Here is a 19,533-nt window from a genome sequence, read left to right on the forward strand (position 1 = left end):
GAAATGTTGAGGGCACAGCGCTGCTTTGTTCTGCAGGTTTTGTGTCTGTCGTAATAAGCAGAAATAAATGTAAAGTACATATTTTTGAGCTAAAAAGTAAGTAGAATTGAAGTTTTACAGATAATTAGTAACTGACTTTAATACACCGACACACTATTTATTTTTAAGTGCACAAATATATACTAAAAACTAATTTGTCCCAGTATTGCCTTGAGTGTATTATTCTCGTACCGTCTGAATTTAAACGGTTTTCAAATGTCCCATTTTCGCAAATGCGGCATGCCTTCTCTCGTGCGGGCTGGTTTCACGTGCGCTGAGCTCGTAAATCGCGGTATTTCTGACAGCACGCGAAGGCACCACAAGTCCATCTTCCTCCAGCAACAGTCCGGTGGTCAACAACACTTCTCTCCGCGAAACTTCACCGACTCCTCTGCAGCTTCAAACGCCGACATGGATGCACTGAAGTCGGCTGGCAGAGCTATTATCCGGAGCCCGAGTATGGCGAAACAGTCCTGGACTGCCGGCAGACACAGAAGTAAGAAGTAGTCGTTAGTTTGAGAGAAAAAAAGCTACATTTAGTTTGGAGAAGTTGAAGGTTTGTTTAGAGCTTACAGCTGTGTGTGTTATCTCAATTATGGTAACAATATGACGTCACACGTGTAAACTCTGTCAAAGTGTAACGTTTTGTTTAATAAAAGGGAAAACAGCTGTTGCAGCAAAGTTTAACATATTTTAACTTGTGAATGTTAACAATACAAACGTTTCGCTTTGTTGGATAAAAGGACAACAACTACAAACATATATTTACTGAAAGAAGCGATTTTCTTGTTGTTTGGCTCCGTTTAATTTGGAAAGAAAGAAGTTTTCCTGGTTTTTCGTACCGTGGTTTGTTTGCAATGCGATTAAATCTTGTTTGAGGAATTTGTCCGGAAATAAATGTTATTTTGAAACCAGACAGAAAAAACATGACATCCCAGCCTCAAGAACAAACAGGACACTTAACTCTGAACATCATGTTTATTTATGTGTATGACGTTATCTCATGAGAGAGTTAAATCACATGTTTGAAGAGAAGTCCCTTGTGTTGTCTTTACACATGTTCTCACTACAGCAGGTTTTTGGATTTGTAGATAATCCCAATCTCCTTTACCAGAAGAAGTGTCGAGGTCAGGGGTCAGCGATAGAATTTACAGTGATTTTTTGTGTGTGTTATGCTCAAGGGCCCTTCAGCAGGTCAGGAGCTCGCTCAGACTGCAACATTAACATCAAAGTCTAATAAGGCACTCTGGTTGCCCATTGTAGCACTCAAGGGCCGCTTTGTAAGCTAAATCTCACTTGATCCTGGCTGTGAAGTTTCGGGTACTGGGTGGCTTTGTAACCAAGACGACAAGCCAGGAATGCCGCGAGTCAGTCGGTGCAAGGCTCCTGGTTGGCTCGTGTTCAAGCCGGTCTATTTTAAATTCCATCGGAGAGGACTTTGTGAAGTATGCGACCATTACAACACATTGGGTGGAGTAGACAGACATTGCTGTGTAACCGCAGGAGCTCACCTGAGGGGAAGGAGGTAGCAACGCCCTCTGGAATCCGAGATGCACTCGTCCAGGCGGACAGATGTCTCGCCAGCACATTTCTGTGTGAATGGGTGAGGGCCAGATGTTCATGTATTTACTATCGGAAGCCTGCGGTCACGTGGGACAACCTGTTTCCTGAATAATATTTACAGAACATGAGCGATGAATTCAATTGATAACGTTTTACGATGTGTACGGATTTAAATGCCCCTCGGCAAACAATCAAGACGAGTACAGTCCCAACATGCACAGGCTGTGTGGAGTGCTCTGCACCATCGCTTGTTTTAATGACGCAACACAGAATCTAAGAAGACCCAAGCATTCAAATGTTCAATGTGAACCCGTTTTATGTTGTACAAGTTTTAAACCAGCCTGTTTTTTAAGTGCAGTAACATTTCTCTGACTATGAGCTGGTTTATTCCGTCTCAAGTGTTTGCATGAGGCCTTTTTTGTTTTTGTTTTAATTGGGCTCTTAATCTTATAATTAGTGAAATGAAAAGCTTCCTGGATGCAGCTCGTGACCCACTTGTTTACAGAAGTGGTGTATTGTAGTATAGATTACCAGGTCTTCTTTAGACTGCAGGGCACACATTCCTCACCAGCGCTGACCCATATCGCCCAAAGTCAGACTCTCGCCTACGGGACACAGTCAGGTGAACACCAATAGAGCTGGAGCACCTAAGAACCAGAATTTTGCACAAATATTGCCATTGATGTGTCTCTATAGGCTTAGCCGCTCAACTTAACATGTCTGCGTTGAGGAGAAACCTATTGAATCGATGGAGACTGCACCATTTTTAAATGGCAAAGGCCTCCCTGCTCCTTACCCGCTTCTTTGCTTTTACTGGCCTGCTTTGGTCGCCCTAGACGACCCACGCCGGCACGCTGCCAGAGTCCAGAACCAGCCAGAGGGGGCCTGTCTGCAGGAGAGAGGCCTTCTCTCTACATAGGGACCTTCTCAAATGGATCGTCGTCGGTTTGGAAAAACTGCCAGGATGGCAACGTTTCTATCTGATTATGAAGTAGTTATTTCAGCGACGCATGGCACTTGCTCTGTCGTTAGCTCTTCTATTCTGGAGAGGAGTTTGCTCATGGATGAGGCTTCCCCTCTTCTATTTCTGCTGGTACTCTCCCACTATCACTTAGGGCTGTGCAATGAGTCAATATGATTGTCTCTCAATGGAGTCCTATCAGGATGAAATCATATATAGAGATATTGCATTGTCTAAATTGACAATAACAAGCACATACTGACTTAGATTTTGCAAAAAATCTGATTTAAACTCCGTTAACTCAAACTTTTCTTAATCAGATTTCTCTGTATCTGTGTGCATGCACGTAGACATGGTCAGTGTATAGCTGGAAATATTTATGATCTATGATTTTACCTGAAACTGTCGTATAGCAGTTGAGTTCTAAATTGAAAGTCAAAATACTCGGTACTTTTCATTTGTCAGGTATTTATTTCACACAAAAATAGGTTTTACGTGTGCTTATTTCATATATATGCTATATTGTGATTCTAAATTACACTTTTTAGGCAACTTAAAATGTTACATTTAACTATCATGAAGTGAAAACGCACTGTGAAAAGGGTTAAAGTTGTAAGATGAAAACACAGATGACTCCTTGATAGCGACCTGTCAATCACTGTGTAGCCCCGCCCTAAAGCATACCCTGCTTTATGGTCTATTTTACTCTAAATTAACTATAATTTACGAAATAAACATACTGCATTGAAGAAGACTTGAAACTAGAGATTGAGACCATAAACTCTAAAATGTTTACTGAGGTAATAACTCGAAACAGCCCGACACCTACTGCACAGGGACCATGCCTTCATAGCACCAGTAATATTGTCCAGTGCCAGAGGGCTGCAGTTCTACGCAGGATGTGTCTGCGCTCCTTTATGACGTAGACAGATATGTCGAGTGAATACTTCTGTTGTTGAGATTTATGTCTGCTTAAAGGTCCTCTCAAATTTAAATCATACCAACACACGGGCTCTGCAGCTCTCCTGGTTCTCCTAAACCAAGTGACTCGGTAAGTCTGTTAACAGTTATGGAAGTTTGTGTTTATTTGGCCCATCAACACTTCATCCTGGTGAGTCAACTTGAGGCGAAATGCCTCTGAACTGTTTGTTTAACTTTGCAGCTGCAGAGACTTCAGAACCAACACGTTCTCCCGCTTTACATTGCTCTGCATCAGTAGAAACCAGCACATGCACTCAGAAGGATTTGGATTTGTGTGGAACCTGTGTGGATGTAAGTGGAGCCAGAAAGACCAGCTAAATGGGGGCAGAAGTTGTAGTTTTTGTTGAAAGGTTGTTTGGCTCTGTAGTGGTCCTAAGTTTTAGGGCCACAGTTGGTGGTTTCCACAGTGATTCACTGTTTGGTTTAGAGGCACAAATCAGCCAGGATGTGAATCGCTTGTCAGTTGGACCTTTTTTTTGCATCAGCATGTTTTGTTGCCACAGTGTTCAACAAAGGCTCTGCGCTTTGATACATGAAATGGATACTCCTCCATTAGTGTTGGATTTGATAGATGGCGTGTGTGTGTGTGTGTGTGTGTTGTTTTGTTTGGTTTGCACTCGGCCTCGGCTCACACGTGCACACAGCTGTTTCCTCGCAGGTGTCGCTCCCGCTGACCTTTTGATCCCGGAGCCGTCCACATTCTCTGGCTCGGCGGTGCCTGGTACTGTACCCGCGCTGCTGCCGTGTTCTCAGGCGGGTTGGCCATGCCGGGGGCGGTCCTTCGCCATTGTGACAGTTTGGACCGCTACCACAGCTGGTCCACAATAGTGAGGGGAGTTTACTGAAGGCTCTAAACCTGCAATCAAAGCTGCTTCAGTAAAGAGTTGTTGAAAGTGTGGCTGTCCCCTTTTCAGTCATTTTTTGGTCTTAGTCGACAAAGCTTTCGTTGGGTAATAAGTTGTTTTTTTATACTTTTTCTTTTTTTTCTTCCATGCTGAGTGACTTATTTCAAGAAACAGTACATCTGTGGTAAACACAATATTTAAAGTAGTGCTGCTTTGTGGATCAACTCCTTTTTACAGCTCTGTTGATTAAATAAACAGACTTTCTTTGATTTAGCGACAGCCTTAGATAACATAATGAAGTTATTTTGGGTTTAAATGGAAAGTTTGTATCTTGTTTTTGCTGTTGCTATTGTTTTGGAAGGCGGACGAAACAAAGTATCAGCTTTAAAAGTGACACCATGTTGGTGACCTTTTCCATAAAACTGTATGAAATGTAATCCCGTTTGTGGTTGTGGCAGGAGATGTCAACTCAACAATTGGCACAAGTAAACCTTTTCACATTAACGAGTGCTTCGCCAAATCGTCACTTACGGCCACAATGCAAGCCAGTCGGCAGATATTAGAGAGTGAGCTGTGTAAGAAATTTGAGTAAAAAACTGTAGTTGGTAGATATAATAAAAGTGTTTAATAATTCATAATTAATAATTCATAGTTAGTCATAATCATAAGGGTTTTGAGAATGCATAATTAAGATAAACATAAACATGCAGAAGCATGAAACTTCTGCCAAGTTGCAGAAGTATAACTTTCATTTTGAAGGATTATTATAGAAGGGTTTAAAACGTAACTGAAAGTCATTGAATGTGATAAATAAACTCAGAGCCAGACAAGTGAATACACTCCTGGAAGGTAGCCAATAGGAATCGGGATAAACGGAGGAGGAGGTGTTTCGAACAGATGTGGGAGGTTTAATTTAAAAGACTTTTTCCCTCGCTCTCTCTCTGTGCCATGGGCCCCCGAACGACAGACGTGTTAACCGGAGGAGCCGAGCGAGGTTTTTGCAAATGGGGTTTTATTGTTTTAATATGTCATTAGGAGTATGTACTCCAATGTATAACTGTAATCGTGCTTACATCAGTGGAATTAAATTCCTTATAACTGTAAATCAGTTTCGGTAACGTTTTTAGCGCCGTGTGTCTGAAAAGCTATCATTCCACGTGTGCTGGCCTCAACAGCTGAAAGCATTGGATTGTCATGCGAGGTGCTGCGGTGCTGTCGACTCTTAGTCTTGATGTCCCTCGAGGCTTTAACAGGAGCCTGCAGAAGGACAGACGACGTGTGAAGCTGGAATCTTTGGGATGAATCAGTGTCATTATTCACAACACCAGTTTTAAACTTGAGCTGCTTTTAATGGAAGGGTTTCACTTCGTCTTGTAAATGCTTGAAATCGATTCTCATATTTCAGAAAAGGAGTCCCGGCCCTTTTTAACAGAATCATCTTCTAGCTGCAGTCCTTCATGTACAGTGTGTGGGAACGTGTGCGTGTGTGTGCGGTATGCGCCACTAAAACCCAGAGGCAGCTCACTGCTCGGAGGATGGATTTCTAGGTAATGGGGATGTTTTTCTACCCCCCTCTGTTCTTTCTCTGTCATCGCCGTAAACACAGCCAGAGGGTCAGGGCCGGCCGGCACCATACACAAACTGATAAGACACCACATGCAGATTGCAACTGTTCCTCCGCTGGTTCCAGTTATTACATAGCAAACATATCGATGTGCTATCTTCTCCATTCTTTGAACACAAACAGTGAGACTAGAGGGACGTATGTGGCCTCGTTTGGGATGCATTAAACCCCACTTTCCTCTCATCACAGCATGTCAGAGTCCATGTATACTTGCTCCTGACGCTTTGCCTTTTCATTGTCGAGCCCTATGAGTTGTTTTGGAGTTGAAGTATTTACTTTACATAAAGCGTACCTCTGACCTAGATACCCTGCTGTGCCGCTCCACTTCAGGGAGCGAGCAGATGAAATGTCTCGACTTTAAGTTCAACATTGGCGATTTACATTTCCTCTGATTTGTGTTTTTCTCGAGCTCTTTGAAATCATTTATTTTGGAACATGAAGTGGAAAAGGGGGAAGGCAGGCGAGTCATAGCGCCTGTGAAAGTGTAACTAATATTGGATGTTTTTAACGATGCGTGGGCTCAACACCAACAGTTTCCTGTTGATCTATTTACTGACGCACTCTTCTCCTTTTTTAAATGTGTTTTTTTTTATTTTATCTGCAGAGCTTCCAGAGAACTGGACCGACACACGGGAGACCATCATCGAGGGCATGACCTTTAACCTCCGTCACCTGGGCATGACACTCGTGGACCAGCCCAAAGGAGAGGACCTGTCGGCTGCAGCAGTAAAGAGGATCGTGGCCACGGTGAGAGCTGTGGTAATAATGTCATTCAGGATGTCATACAGTCTCTTTACATCTACAAGGACTATACATGCTGGGACGTCCTGCACAGCACCTTGCCCTTGTTGGAACACTGTCTCTACAAAATCAGTGCTTTTTGAAACAACTTTTATTTATTATCCCGTCAATCGTTTGTTTGAAAGGGTCTCCCCCTCACTCTGCCCATCTTCCATGAACTCATTTTATTTACTGATATTCTCATTGTTGTTTTACATTTATTTTTTTCACTCCTTTTGTTTAAACACGTAGTTAACAGGTATAACTCTGGCACAATGACTAACAAGTGATGAAACTGATGGCTTGTAATGTAAATACCTGCAATTTAGTATTTAAAAATTTGCAGGTTTTTCTGATGTTGAATTTCTCAACTCAACAATGATCGTGCCATTTCTTCAGATAAAGTAAAATTGGGTTGATATAGTTTTCCCCTGACATTATTGTCACGCTTCCATCCAAATTTAGCTCAAATTTGCGCCGAAGTTCCAGGAAATTGGGAAAATGAAAAAAAGGACACAGCGAGATGACTCATCATTAAAGGAGCTGAAGAGTCCCGTTTTCAGACGCATCTAATGTCCTTGTCTGCCGCAATTTGAGTAAAAACTCAAAAGTCAGTCTTTGTGTACGCCGTGATTCATTTGCGATTCCTTTCCACTGCACTCTGTCGCATTTTGCTTTTCTCCGTACGCAGACTTTTCCACGTCAGCCAAGTGCAGAAATATAAATTTGTGTATTCGTTATTTTTCAACTTTTCTGAATATTTCCACGCAGGCTTTTTTAAGTGCAAATTGAAAATGTGCATAAAAGCCGGTGGCTGGAAATGCACTGAACCGCTTCCATCACTAAGACACAGTGTGGTATGTTTTGTCCATGGGGAACTTAATTCTTAAAAAATCAGTCGGATGGATTTAAATTTCCACTCCACTTTGAGTATTTTGTACATTGGGGATCAAAATGTGTTTTTAAAGTATTTTGTATGTACAGAAGACATTAGCATGCTGTGAAACCAACGTCTCTCTTTAACAATGGTGTCTGTAACAGGCTAAAGCCGGTGGGAAGAAGCCTCTGAAGGTTGCTCTTAAGGTCTCCCCTCAGGGAATCGTCCTGAACGACAGCTCGACCAACAAACTCCTGGAAAATGTCTCCATATACAGGTATGTTTCAGATCAATCATTAACGGCGTTGTTGCTCTTCCGAAGCCGCTAAGTGCAAGTTTACAACCCGACGAGAGCATTGGCGTGTAGCTGAGCTTACCCTGTGACCTCTCCTCGCCTCGGTGCTGCTCCTCTAACCTGTCACCTCTGGCCTGCAGAATATCCTACTGCACAGTGGACAAGCTGCACGCTAAAGTGTTTGCTTATATCGCTCAAAACACCCTCAATGGGACCCTGGAGTGCCACGCCTACCTCTGCTCCAAGAGGAAAGTGGTAAGTTGTTTGAGTACAGAATGTTTAATGTGTGATGAATATAAATGAAGTTCCAGTGCAGTGATTTATTTAAATTTTCCGTTTGCTTTGAGTTTGAGGTGGGGTAAACCTCTCCTCGTGGTTGGGTGGGTTATCTCATCTAGCTTTAGTTTCACTTCCTGAGACGCCCAGCATCCCCAGTGCTTTTCATTCCTTTTGAGACAGCGTTTCAGCTCCAACTGTGCTTTTTCCTCCGGTGCCTCTCTGACATGACGGCTCCTCTTTCTCATCTTCCATTCTTAAGAGGAAACCCTAGAAGTCTCGCTGCCCGAACCGTCTGTCATCTTCCTGTGTGTCGAGAAACAGAAGGGCACGTTTCCTCTCGTCTTACATGCTTCCACACTCGTCCCCTTCTCTCTCCCAGTTGATGATGATAATATGATGATAGTACTTCCTCAGTACTCGTCCTGCTGATGGAGACAGTGGTGATGAACTCTTTGTCCTCGTCAAGAACCGCTCTTCAGTCCCAGCGTTGACTACTTTGACATGACGATTGCCCTTTGATGTCTTTGTGATTAAAATACATTCTCCATCCGTCTAAGTAGCCCGAGGTCTGGTCTTAATGAATGAAAAGCATCGTTCCAGGGCGAGTCATCTTTACTTAGAGTTTACCAAAATGTGTTTGTTACTTTAAGTAAAAGCACAGAAAGTAACTAGTCTATATCTGCAGACCAGATATGACCACAGACTAATGGTCAATAGTACTTCTTCTATAATAATTCACACAATCAAATTTCTCACTTGAGACATGCATGAATGTATTTTGATTAGAAATGGGAGACATTATTGAAGATCATGCCTATTATTATTATTATTATTATTCCTCTTATTCTGTCTGTGCTTCAAGCTGCATTTGGTAACTTTGGTAATATAAATACCTTTTTCTCATATTTGCTCAAACTGTCACTATATCCTAAAAGCAGTGAACGAGACGGATAATCTGTGAAACGTTCGGGTTGCTTTGCCGCCTTTTAGTTGTTTTTTTTCTTTCTCTCAATGTAACTTGCAAGTTTCCACCGTGCTCAAAACCCAATCCGAGCAGAGGAGCACTACTGTGAGGATATAGTGACTGTTTGAGCAAATATGACAAAAAGGTATTTTTATAAAAGTTACCATCTGCAGCTTTAGGTTTTTTGAGTTTGGTAAACAGTGATGGATTTTTTTTTTTTGCAGGCCAATCTGTAAGAAAGTGTATCTTCTGTTCTCCAGGCTCAGGCCGTGGCGTTGACGGTGGCCCAGGCCTTCACAGTAGCTTTTGAACTCTGGCAAGTGGCCAAAGAAGGTAGGCACCAAACTCCCAAAGCCTTCAAGTTCTGGAAATGACACACGCAATGCCATCTACAAAACATAAGTGCTGTCTACGTGGGAGTTTGTTTGTATTGAATCAGCTTTGAAGCTCCCAAGGACGCTGCTATCTGCTGTAAGATTGCAACAAACACGTTTTTGCCTCATTGTGTCGCATCTCTTCTCTCTTCTAGAGAAAGGGAGAAGAGTGAAGTCCGGTTCAGCCGGAGAGGCCAGCAGCAGTTCCCATTCGGAGAGATCGAACAGCTTGGGGAGCCTGAAGGGGACGGGTGAGAACGCCGTCCGTGTGTGAGGCCCCCGAAAGACTTCGAGTCACGTCGATAGCGTTTCGCTTTTCATTTCTTAAATCCTCGTGCCGCTGAGAGACAAAGTTGAGTTCTTACAAGTTGAAACTGAGCCGAACAAGTTGATAACAATAATAACTTTAATTTATGTAGCACACTTTATAATGCAGATAAAGCTCAAAGAGCTTCACATAAAAGGTAAAACAATCATAGTACAGTGTTAATTTACACTAAAGAACCATGCGATTTATAAGGGTTAAAATAGGATGAATAAGATTCATAGACACAATATTATAGAGTCCCAAGTTGAGTCTGTGTCCAGAAATCTACACTTTTTGATGAAGTTTTCCACTTCTCTTGTCAAATTTTCTGTTTTGCGGGGACAAAAAGGACATATTTAAAATAATAATACCTACAAACAATCAAATCAGTCACACACAACTATCAAAAATTGAGACCTCTCTTTACAGTATGGAAATACAAAACCTTAAATGGCAGCAAATTACAACCTACCACCTCTACCTACAGCCCTGTGACTGCAGGACATAAACAAAGAATACTGGGAGTGGACTTTAGTCTCTTTGACATACATTTAGTAAACAGAGTACCTGTGCACACAACAGCAGCTAATGGGTCGTCCTTCACTCACCTCATGTAGATGTTGCCACAGACGACCTGTTGGACTTTGACGACGGTGTGAATGTGGTCGTGGAGGCCGATGGGAATGAAGAGGAGGATCAGCTGGATAACTACAGGCCTGCTGAGAACAACAACAACAACCCCGCCTGTGTAAGAGCCTCTCCTCCTCTGGCTCTATGTTACACCTGGAGACAACTGAGGCTCATGCAGCTCAACTAAGTTGTCTTTAAACTTGTGTTTGAGAGTTTGATCTCAAGGCTTCTGTGTTTCAAATTGATTTGGGACAGTTCACCCCAAAAACACACATTTTTCCTCTTACCTGTACTGCTATTTGTCAATCGACACTGTTTTGGTGTGATTTTCGGAGATATCTGCTGTAGAGATGTCTGCCTTTTCTACAAGATTGATAAATTTAAGCACTTTAAGCATAATGTCAAATCTTAAGGTTTAAATACAGTTAACAATAACAAAGCGAGTTCTTGGTTGAGTCTGAAATAAGTTCCATAAAGTCTAACCTGTAGTTAAATAAAACACCATTACCACACATGTTTGTGTGCTATTCACAAGATTCTTCTTCCAGGAGACAGAAGATGGTTTGGATGAAGCCTTCTCCAGGTGAGATATGTCTTCATATTTTAATATATCATAAAAATAATCCTACTTTATTCTCTCTGCTGCTTGTTAAAATAAACTCTCCCAATCTCTGCCTCCTCACATCTCGTCTGTGCACTGTCAGCCACTCTTGTGCTGCTTTGCCTTTCAGCGCCACCTACTGCTGATTTCTGTGTACTGCAGAATACAAATCCTCCTGATTTTTTTTAAAATTTTTATTTGAAAGCTAAACTTTAAAACTGTCGTCAATCTGCTGTGTGTTTGTGTCTCCAGCTGTGCTTTGGATAGCTATGGTTCATGTCCAGGTAAAGTAGAGTACCACTATCAGCTGTTACAAGCCTTACTTAGTGTAGTAGTCCTAATTACTAACCTAAACCTAACCCACTCCATTCTATCGCCACCAAACCCAATACCACAATAACGGGTCAGTGATGTTATCAGCAGCTTCCTGTGTCCTTTACCTCCTCCCAGATGGAATAATCGTCGACTGAAAAGAAAGCTGATTCAAAGTAGTATCGTCACCTCCCATCTCATTTCACACAAATTGCCTTTTTCCCTCCCTGATAACCCTCTTCATAGTCTGTTTGTCTTTCAATGAATGGACTGACTCAGTGGGAGTAATGTGACTCCACTACACACTGAAGGCTTTGTCGGGCAATTATTCTCTCCGCGGTCGCTGGTGTGAAAGTGGAGCACTGGGTCACTTGAGCCTAGTGGCCGATAAAACAATTTCATCCCGTCGGTCGAAAGTAATCCGGTTGACTTTGAAAATACTATTATCCCAGAGAGAGACGGGCCGAGGGACCTTATTTCGAAGAGATTTAGGCCTTAGTTGCTCAGAAGTGTGGCTGAGCTGCATTCAAATTATTGCATCACCCAAACTTTAAAGGGAGAAACTAAAGAGCAACTGTTCAGCTCACTGAATGCTGTTCCCAGGCCTGTTCATTATGTGGCAAACAAGTAGTTTTCTTTCTTTTTTCTCTCTTTGTTGTCTGTGCAGAGGACTTTGAATACTTCTCTTCCAGAGGAGGTTTTGATTTTCTTTGGCAGATTTAGCTTTTGCTCCGTGTAACACATCTTCATCTTTAGGCTAGTTTTAAAATCTTTATGATGTCATAACCGTCATTTTATTCTGCCGTCTTAAAGGATGAGGCTGGCGTTATTCTGTATTTTTCTCATTCACAACAAATCCCAGAACAAGACTTAAAAACTACAATGAATTTCAATTGTTGTTGTTGTTTTCAGTCACAGTTTGGTAAGGTTTAGGGTCGGGTGCAAATAACACTGCTAGCTTCTGACACCAGGTTGCTAACGGCATCTTTCTCTTGAGTTGTAGTTTTACTGGTGTATTCATCCATTCATCTTTTCCCCCTTTCTCTCCTCAGACTGGCAGTGTTGCGTACTAACCCCCAGGTCTTGGACATTGGGGTGACGCCGCAAGACTGGCTCACCGAACCCGACTGTGACACCGCCAACGGAAACACTCCCAACGGCCTCAGTCCGTTCGGGGACGATATCTGACCACCAACAACACAGCAGAGAGAGAAAACAACCGAGGGTGGGGGGAGGGGCGGTGTCTCGATGGCTTCCTATGAATTGACAAGACATCACTGTATTTAAGAGGCTGCAGTAAGTCCACAAGGGAATAAGTGTAGAGTTGTGAGATAACGTTTGGCCTCCTCACCTTGTTGCTGCACTCTTCATATGGACAATTCTTCCCGTCTTTGTGGAAACAGCTCAGACTGCTGGCCCCCCCCCCCCCCCCCCCACACACCAAGGCAATAACATCATCCTTACTTGGGTTTCTGCATCTGTCCTGTTATTACACCGCAAACATCCTCACAAACTTATGTCACCTTTTGCTTATATCTTTCAGTAGTTTTGGCATCATACTCCGTGCTTTGTGTATGTGTGTAGTTATAATTTATAGAATTGTAATTGTTTTTTTATGGATGGAGAGTAGGATTTGATTCCGACTGATGTACAGACTATCAACGGGCCTTAATAACAGCAGGACAATCCGCCACACCATGTCTGCATGTTTCAGTGGATGTAGTTCATGTGAGGATTTGGCCTTCCACCCCCTTGGATGTAAACATTGTTTCATGTCTAAACATGTGAAAATCAAGCGAGTTGTATTTATAAAGAACCCTTTTTGTAGCAGTGGCTCCTCCGGGACGTGTTGTTACAGGCGGTGCTTTTTATCCACTGCAGTGTTAACGGCACTCAATCGAATGAAGCCCAGATGTGTTCACGGTGATCAGATTCCATTGTGGCCATTTAATGTACATTGTAATCTGCCGCCATTATAAAGAATTAAAATATATTCATGAATAAAAAATCTACTTTTCTGGTGTATTAATGTAATTTATTTGCGGTTCAACAATGAGTGATACAGTATTCTCAACAGTATTTTAAAAGGGTTTCAAACATCATCTGCAGTTTTGACAAAACTTTCACAACATCAATATAGTTATGACTGTCTGACAAGTAAGACCAACTCACGTTTATATAAGATGAGTAATTACGCAGAAGAATCAAGTGTTGTTTAAATATTACAGCACGCAAGTGTGTTCTAGTAGATCAACAAAATGTAAATAGTGAACCTGAACATTTGTATGATATGTCCCTTTTAAAGATGTGAATGACTCTGGAGCAGTAGGCCGGAGGCTTCATTTGACCACCTGATAGTGCATGGAAATTAGAGTTCAAGCTCTGCTAATGAATGACAAGTGGGATGAAGAGTTTGGGTTTTACATAATTACTTTAGTGTTTCCTAAACCACTGATAGCAACCAAATATATTTCCCAGTCAACGTTGCCAGATGGTAAATGTTAAACTATGGTACCAAAGGCTCAAACAGATGCTAGTTTGAGGAACATTTGCTCCTTTAAAAACACATGAATAATAATGTTCATAATGAAGGTTTCTATCAATTCTCAAAGTGAGTGTATGAACTCCTCAATCAACAAAAAGCTCTGTAATGAATTGTTCGGGTATCTGTCTGTGTTCCTCCACCAGTGCATGCTGGGAAAGGCTCCAGCCTCTCCAGTTCATCAAGATATGCAGGTGCTGGTTTGATAGACATTCTCCACACTGACGTTATCATATAACTACTCTTTATACGAATACAAGTTGCTTTCATGCCTGTTGGCTCGTAAAGTTCTTCATGACCGAGTTTAAGGTCATACGCTCAATTTCCCCACCTTGATTTGTATGTTTCTACATCCTGTAGTCCAAAGTCAGGATCAATGACAATACTTTGCATATTTACCTTGGAGACGGAGGAGAGAAAGTGAATAAAAGTAAGTGAATACTACCTGAAGGTTTGAGATGTGCTGAAACAAAGTGGAGGAACAAGAGCTGGAACTTTCTGAGGTAGGCTTGATGATCTTCTTCCTTTCTTTGATGTTTTCTATCTTCTTCTTTGAGTTTGATAGGCTGACCTCACTAAACAGCTTTTAGACCTGTTATATGTACTCTGAGTGATCTAGTTGTGAAGTTTGAGGTCATTTATGTTTCACCTTATATGACAATAATTCAGCTCATTCCTCGATTTAAAACTTGCATTTCCAAAATGTTTCTCATCACTAATCCCATTTGAATGGATTTGATTTTTATTAAGAATTTAAAAGCACAACAAATAAAAAGAGTACCATGATGCCATAAGGTAGGAATTAACACAGTTTAAAAATTGCCTCATTTTGAATTTGTTTATGTACATTTGAAGGAATCTCCGGCATTGTTTACTTACAGTAAAAACTATTTTCTGTATCATATCCTGTGAAAAACACAACTGCACAAAGTTCACATGTTTCTATTTGCAGGATGAAGACGGCGCTGCTGTTTGTGCTCACTCTCTCAGGTCAGAGAAATGTCTGTGAATGTTGTGTGTGAAGGAGTCAGTCACACATGTTTAGAGTAGGTTGATGAAGTAACATGAACACGTCACAGTATAATGCATGCCAATGTAACATCAGCTCAAACGGTTGTATCAACAGTTTTACAGAACTGAATCACATTCTTTTTCTGACGGTCTCCATGTAAAAGTGATCGTTTTATACATTAACAATGGCGTTTTTTGTTGCATGGTTAAAGAATAAATGAGTGTAAAGTAAAAACAGTCCTTTATCCATCAGTGCTGTCTGCTCGGTCTACAAGCGTCATCAGAGAGTACCACTATGTAGAGATGTTGAAGACCTGGACCGACGCTCAGAGTTACTGCAGAGAGAAGTTCACTGACCTCGCCACCGTAGAAAATCAAAGCGACAACGACAGGATGCTCAGTGTAGTGCAGGGCGTTGGAAACTACGCGTGGATAGGGCTTCATGATGACAAGGAAGGGTGGAAGTGGGCACTGGGGAATGCAGACTTCAGTCATGAGTTCAGCAACTGGAGACCAAATGACCCTAACAATAAGAACTACAACCAGACCTGCACTTTGATGATACGAAATGGGCTCTGGGCTGACGCCAGGTGTTTGCGTACACGTCCAGCTGTCTGCTATTATGGTAAGAAAGATGTTTAATGAGTTCAGTTGCAAGTTGCTTTCTAACAGTCGTAACACGAAGAAGAGACAATATTCTTCAGGGACCCAAGCAAAGAGAAAAAGTTAGATTAATAGCTTGCATTCAGTTGGACATATTGTTTTTAAACTCTGACCAGTTTCCAGCTCATGTGATCTTAGTCAGTAAAATACTAAGATTAATAACATCAAAGTGCTGACAACATTGCAACACTAAAAACAGATGCTTCAATAATATCAATCACTAACAACTGACAATATCTACAATGTAGCATTTGCATATTTATATCACTTTTGAAAACATTACTGTAAATGCTCTTCATTGTTGGTACAATGAACTCGGTACCTTCGCCTGACTTATGGTCTTATGTCAATTTTTGGAAATACTTACATCCAAAAACTGAGTTCACTATGGGTATTCAGGGGCGTGCCCCTCCCCAGCAAAACAAAAGGTGCATTGTAAGGTGTTTGGAGTGCCGAAATTGGCGAACAAGAAAATTGAATGAACAACGCTACAATCTTAAAATACAGAAGAGGCTAAATTGATCATAAAACATCTGAAAATGTATTTTAACAATGTTTAATTCAAATGTAAAAGTATAATCACACTGTTCTCTCTCTCACCCTCTGTGTTCACCGCCTGTCCCTTTCTCTGTCACTCCTCACTTCTCTCTCCTGCCAGCTTGTATTGAACATGATTCACTAAAATTATAAACACCGTATTTATTTCATCTTTGTGTTGAGTTTTGGCCAGTAGAAAAACATCAGCAAAATGTGTTTTACAATACTATATATATTAATAATAAATATTTTGAATACTGCAGAGACTTCAAAGGTGACTGAACTGTAAATGTAACTTTCTTTACCTTCATGGAAAAATGCCAACCCACAGTCCAACCTATTGTCCTTCATTTCTTCTGTTTTCTTTCAGAAAAAGGTCCTTCCCATTACATTTTAGTGAACACCGGGAGGACTTGGCACGACGCTAGGACGTACTGTAGGGACATGTACACAGACCTCGCCAGTGTGAGGAACCAGTCTGAGAATAGTGACATCTCCTCACTGGTGACAGCGTACACCTGGATCGGCCTCCACAGAAAGACCTGGGCTTACTGGTCCGACCAGACCCCCACCACCTTCACTAACTGGAACGAGAACCAGCCAAACACAAATGGGCAGCTGGTGAAATCCTGTGCTGCTGTCAACACAACCACAGGAACGTGGTGGGATGTTGGCTGTCACATGACTAACTATTTCATCTGTCAAAAGGTTTATACACGTAAGCAACAAACGTTCAAGTTGAAGTTCCAGTCTGAGGCCGACCTGACTGATCCCGCCCTCCAGCAGCAGATGTTAGAGCAGGTACAGTCATCTGGAAGCTGCTTAACCTAACACTACCTCTGGTAACAATCTTTTTTGCAGTGTCAACTTCCCCAGGAACGTTTGCTAAACTCTCATGAAGGAGCATCCTGGACCGGCTCCATAACAGAGGTGGTGCTAGTCCTGAATGGAGCGTTTTCTAAAGTAACCTGTAGCCCCACAAATGAGCTCAGTAAACTGATGGTGCTCTCCTTGGTTTGGGTGTAAACTAGGTTACTACTGGCAGCAGGCCATGTTAACATTTGCAGCTTCCATCAGAGACAATAAACACACCGTTTCAGGGTTTTCTTACAACTTTGATATTTTGTTTGTTTAGATTCTGAACACTGGTGCACAAGTGCCTGTGCATTTTATACAGAGATTTAAAATATACACAAAAGAAAACATAATTTAAACATTTCAAGGAAGTAAGAAATCACTGAGTAACATATTTATGTTCTTCAGTGGATGGAGAGCAAAGGGAGATGTTGATAAAGGTTCTAAGGTCATGATGTGATATTCACAGATTTCACTTTATCTGTTTCTCTACAGCTGCATGCTAAACTGGAGAAACATGGGTTATCAGACTTTAAACTCCGCTGGACCGTGACGGATGGGCAGGCTTTTCACAAAGAGCAAAAGAAGAAGAAAGATGAAGGTACTTTTTGTATTTTTCTAAATAGAGGAGATCATTATTTTGTGGGTTGGTTGCTTTAATTGCATATCTGAAGCATTCGTTGGACATTTTGGAAAATTGGCAAATTTGCTTCAATGATGAAAGTCAGATGAGAAGATCGATAACACTGTCATATCTGTTCAGTTAATATTAGCAGCAGGTGCTTAGCTTAGCACAGAGACCTACTACAGGGGGACACAGCTAGCATAAACCTGGCAAGTTGCACAAACAAGATATGATTGTGAGTTTTAGAGGTGCTGCAAGACAGATTTGTGGAAAGAACCAGCCCAGCTGTTACCTCTGGTTCCAGTCTTTGTGCTAAGCTAAGCTAAGTGTATGATAGCTGTACAAATACAAGAGTGAAATTGATCTTCCTATCTGACTTTTCACATGAAAGACAATAATTGTTTTGCCCACAATTTCCAACGAATCCTTTAAACCACATGTATGATTTATATTTCTGCTTTTTTTCAGGGCCGTGTGGCTGAGTGCTCGTTGTGCAGCGGACATCGTGGTTTTAACTGCAACACGATCTCTCAGTTCATATTTCAGTTTCACTAAATATTTTCTACACCATCAGTGATGAAATGGCTTTTGTGGATTTATATGTTTGTTTGCATGCTGTGTATCTACAGAACCTCATATATCATTCATCGGTTTGTTGCATCACTTGCAGTCCGTTGCAAATATAACTTTATTTAAATGTTTGCCGTTAAAGAAAGAAGATGTCTGCTTGTGACTTTAGAACATGTAGGGAGGTTTTAAATGAGTTTGAAAATTATAAACATGTTTTCTTTTTGTCGTATTTAATTTGTATTCCTAATACTCCTAATAAACTATTCCCATATCTGTCTCATGAGCGCTTGTTGTGTCTTTTGAAATGTCTACATTTTGAACTTGATGTTTATCTTTTTCTGGCTCTGAAATGTGTGATTCTGTAAATGAGCGGCATCACAGTTAATAATCAGTTCAAATTCTTGTAAAAAAGTCATGATGTGTTTTGTATTTATACCTTTTGTAAAGTCTTAAATAAATAGGGAACATTACAAACACTGACCTGGAATCTTTTGAGGTACTTACATGAATTATAGCCGAGCTGTTCATATCTTTATGACACATACTGACAGTGGTAACAAAGTTATTGCCAAAGCCAAATGTTTTCAGGGACTGTAAAATAAATGTTTGTTATATTGTGTCAAAGGCCTTTTAAATAAACTAAATAAGAGTCTTAGACTTAAACTGCATCTGTATAATCCAACAAATCTAAAACGATCCTTGTGTTACAACTAATATGTAGATTATTCATGAATCCTGTTATGAATAATAATGGGATCCAGCCCTTTCTCTAATCACTTTGCATGTATTCAGGCCAAACTCATATAATCTATTGTTAAAAGAGTTTTGCCATTGATGTATTAATAAAGGGTCTTTATTGGGTTTGGGGATAACACATGTTATGATTTGTTTGATCATAGTTCCCATCTCTCCCCGACTGATGCAATCTTTGTACATTCAGATGAATGGATTCTGAATAAATTCCCACGGTGCATTTACAATTCTAAAGAAAGACCATTGTTAGCCGGGATCAGTCTTTCTGCATTGAAAATAATGTCTCTTTGATTTGATTAGCTGTCAAGTGAGAGTCACTCATAGATTTAAGTTCTTCATCAATTGAGGGGATATAGGTAGACGTTTTTTACAGATAAATTGTTTGCATTACATTTGGATTGATATAACTTTCATAAAATGCTGTGACAAAATTGGAGATTGACTTTGTATCTGTGGAGGATTAAGGACAGTTGATCATTTCCTTTAAAGAAGATGTGTGTTCTTTTCCCCTTCCTCTAGCCACTTAGCTCTTGAGCTTATGAACA

At 41.1% G+C, this 19,533-nt stretch overlaps 1 protein-coding gene across 2 annotated transcripts; it reads left to right on the forward strand.

The window, feature by feature from the left end:
* Positions 1-349: 349 nt before the first annotated feature.
* LOC306791556 (low density lipoprotein receptor adapter protein 1-B-like) lies at positions 350-13,420 on the forward strand. Of its 2 annotated transcripts, XM_079288341.1 has the most exons (10): positions 350-535; positions 6,618-6,760; positions 7,835-7,947; positions 8,106-8,220; positions 9,469-9,541; positions 9,738-9,833; positions 10,507-10,637; positions 11,068-11,102; positions 11,373-11,404; positions 12,485-13,420. In XM_079288341.1, exons 1-10 carry the CDS (start codon positions 451-453, stop codon positions 12,529-12,531), a joined length of 870 nt encoding a protein of 289 aa, XP_079144467.1. In that variant the 5' UTR covers positions 350-450; the 3' UTR covers positions 12,532-13,420. The 2 variants fall into 2 exon arrangements, with proteins under 2 accessions (XP_079144467.1, XP_079144466.1); XM_079288340.1 differs by lacking the exon at positions 11,373-11,404.
* The last annotated feature ends 6,113 nt before the right edge of the window (positions 13,421-19,533 follow it).

This window comes from Melanostigma gelatinosum (genome assembly GCF_949748355.1).
Source record: "Melanostigma gelatinosum genome assembly, chromosome: 17".
Lineage (NCBI taxonomy): Eukaryota > Metazoa > Chordata > Actinopteri > Perciformes > Zoarcidae > Melanostigma > Melanostigma gelatinosum.

Excerpts from the sequence above, each read along its gene's own strand:
- LOC306791556 (XM_079288340.1), top strand. The coding sequence starts at position 451 with ATGGATGCACTGAAGTCGGCTGGCAGAGCTATTATCCGGAGCCCGAGT. Across the intron at positions 6,761-7,834 it reads TAAAGAGGATCGTGGCCACG|GCTAAAGCCGGTGGGAAGAA; the intron begins GTGAGAGCTGTG and ends TGTCTGTAACAG. Across the intron at positions 9,542-9,737 it reads CTGGCAAGTGGCCAAAGAAG|AGAAAGGGAGAAGAGTGAAG; the intron begins GTAGGCACCAAA and ends TCTCTCTTCTAG.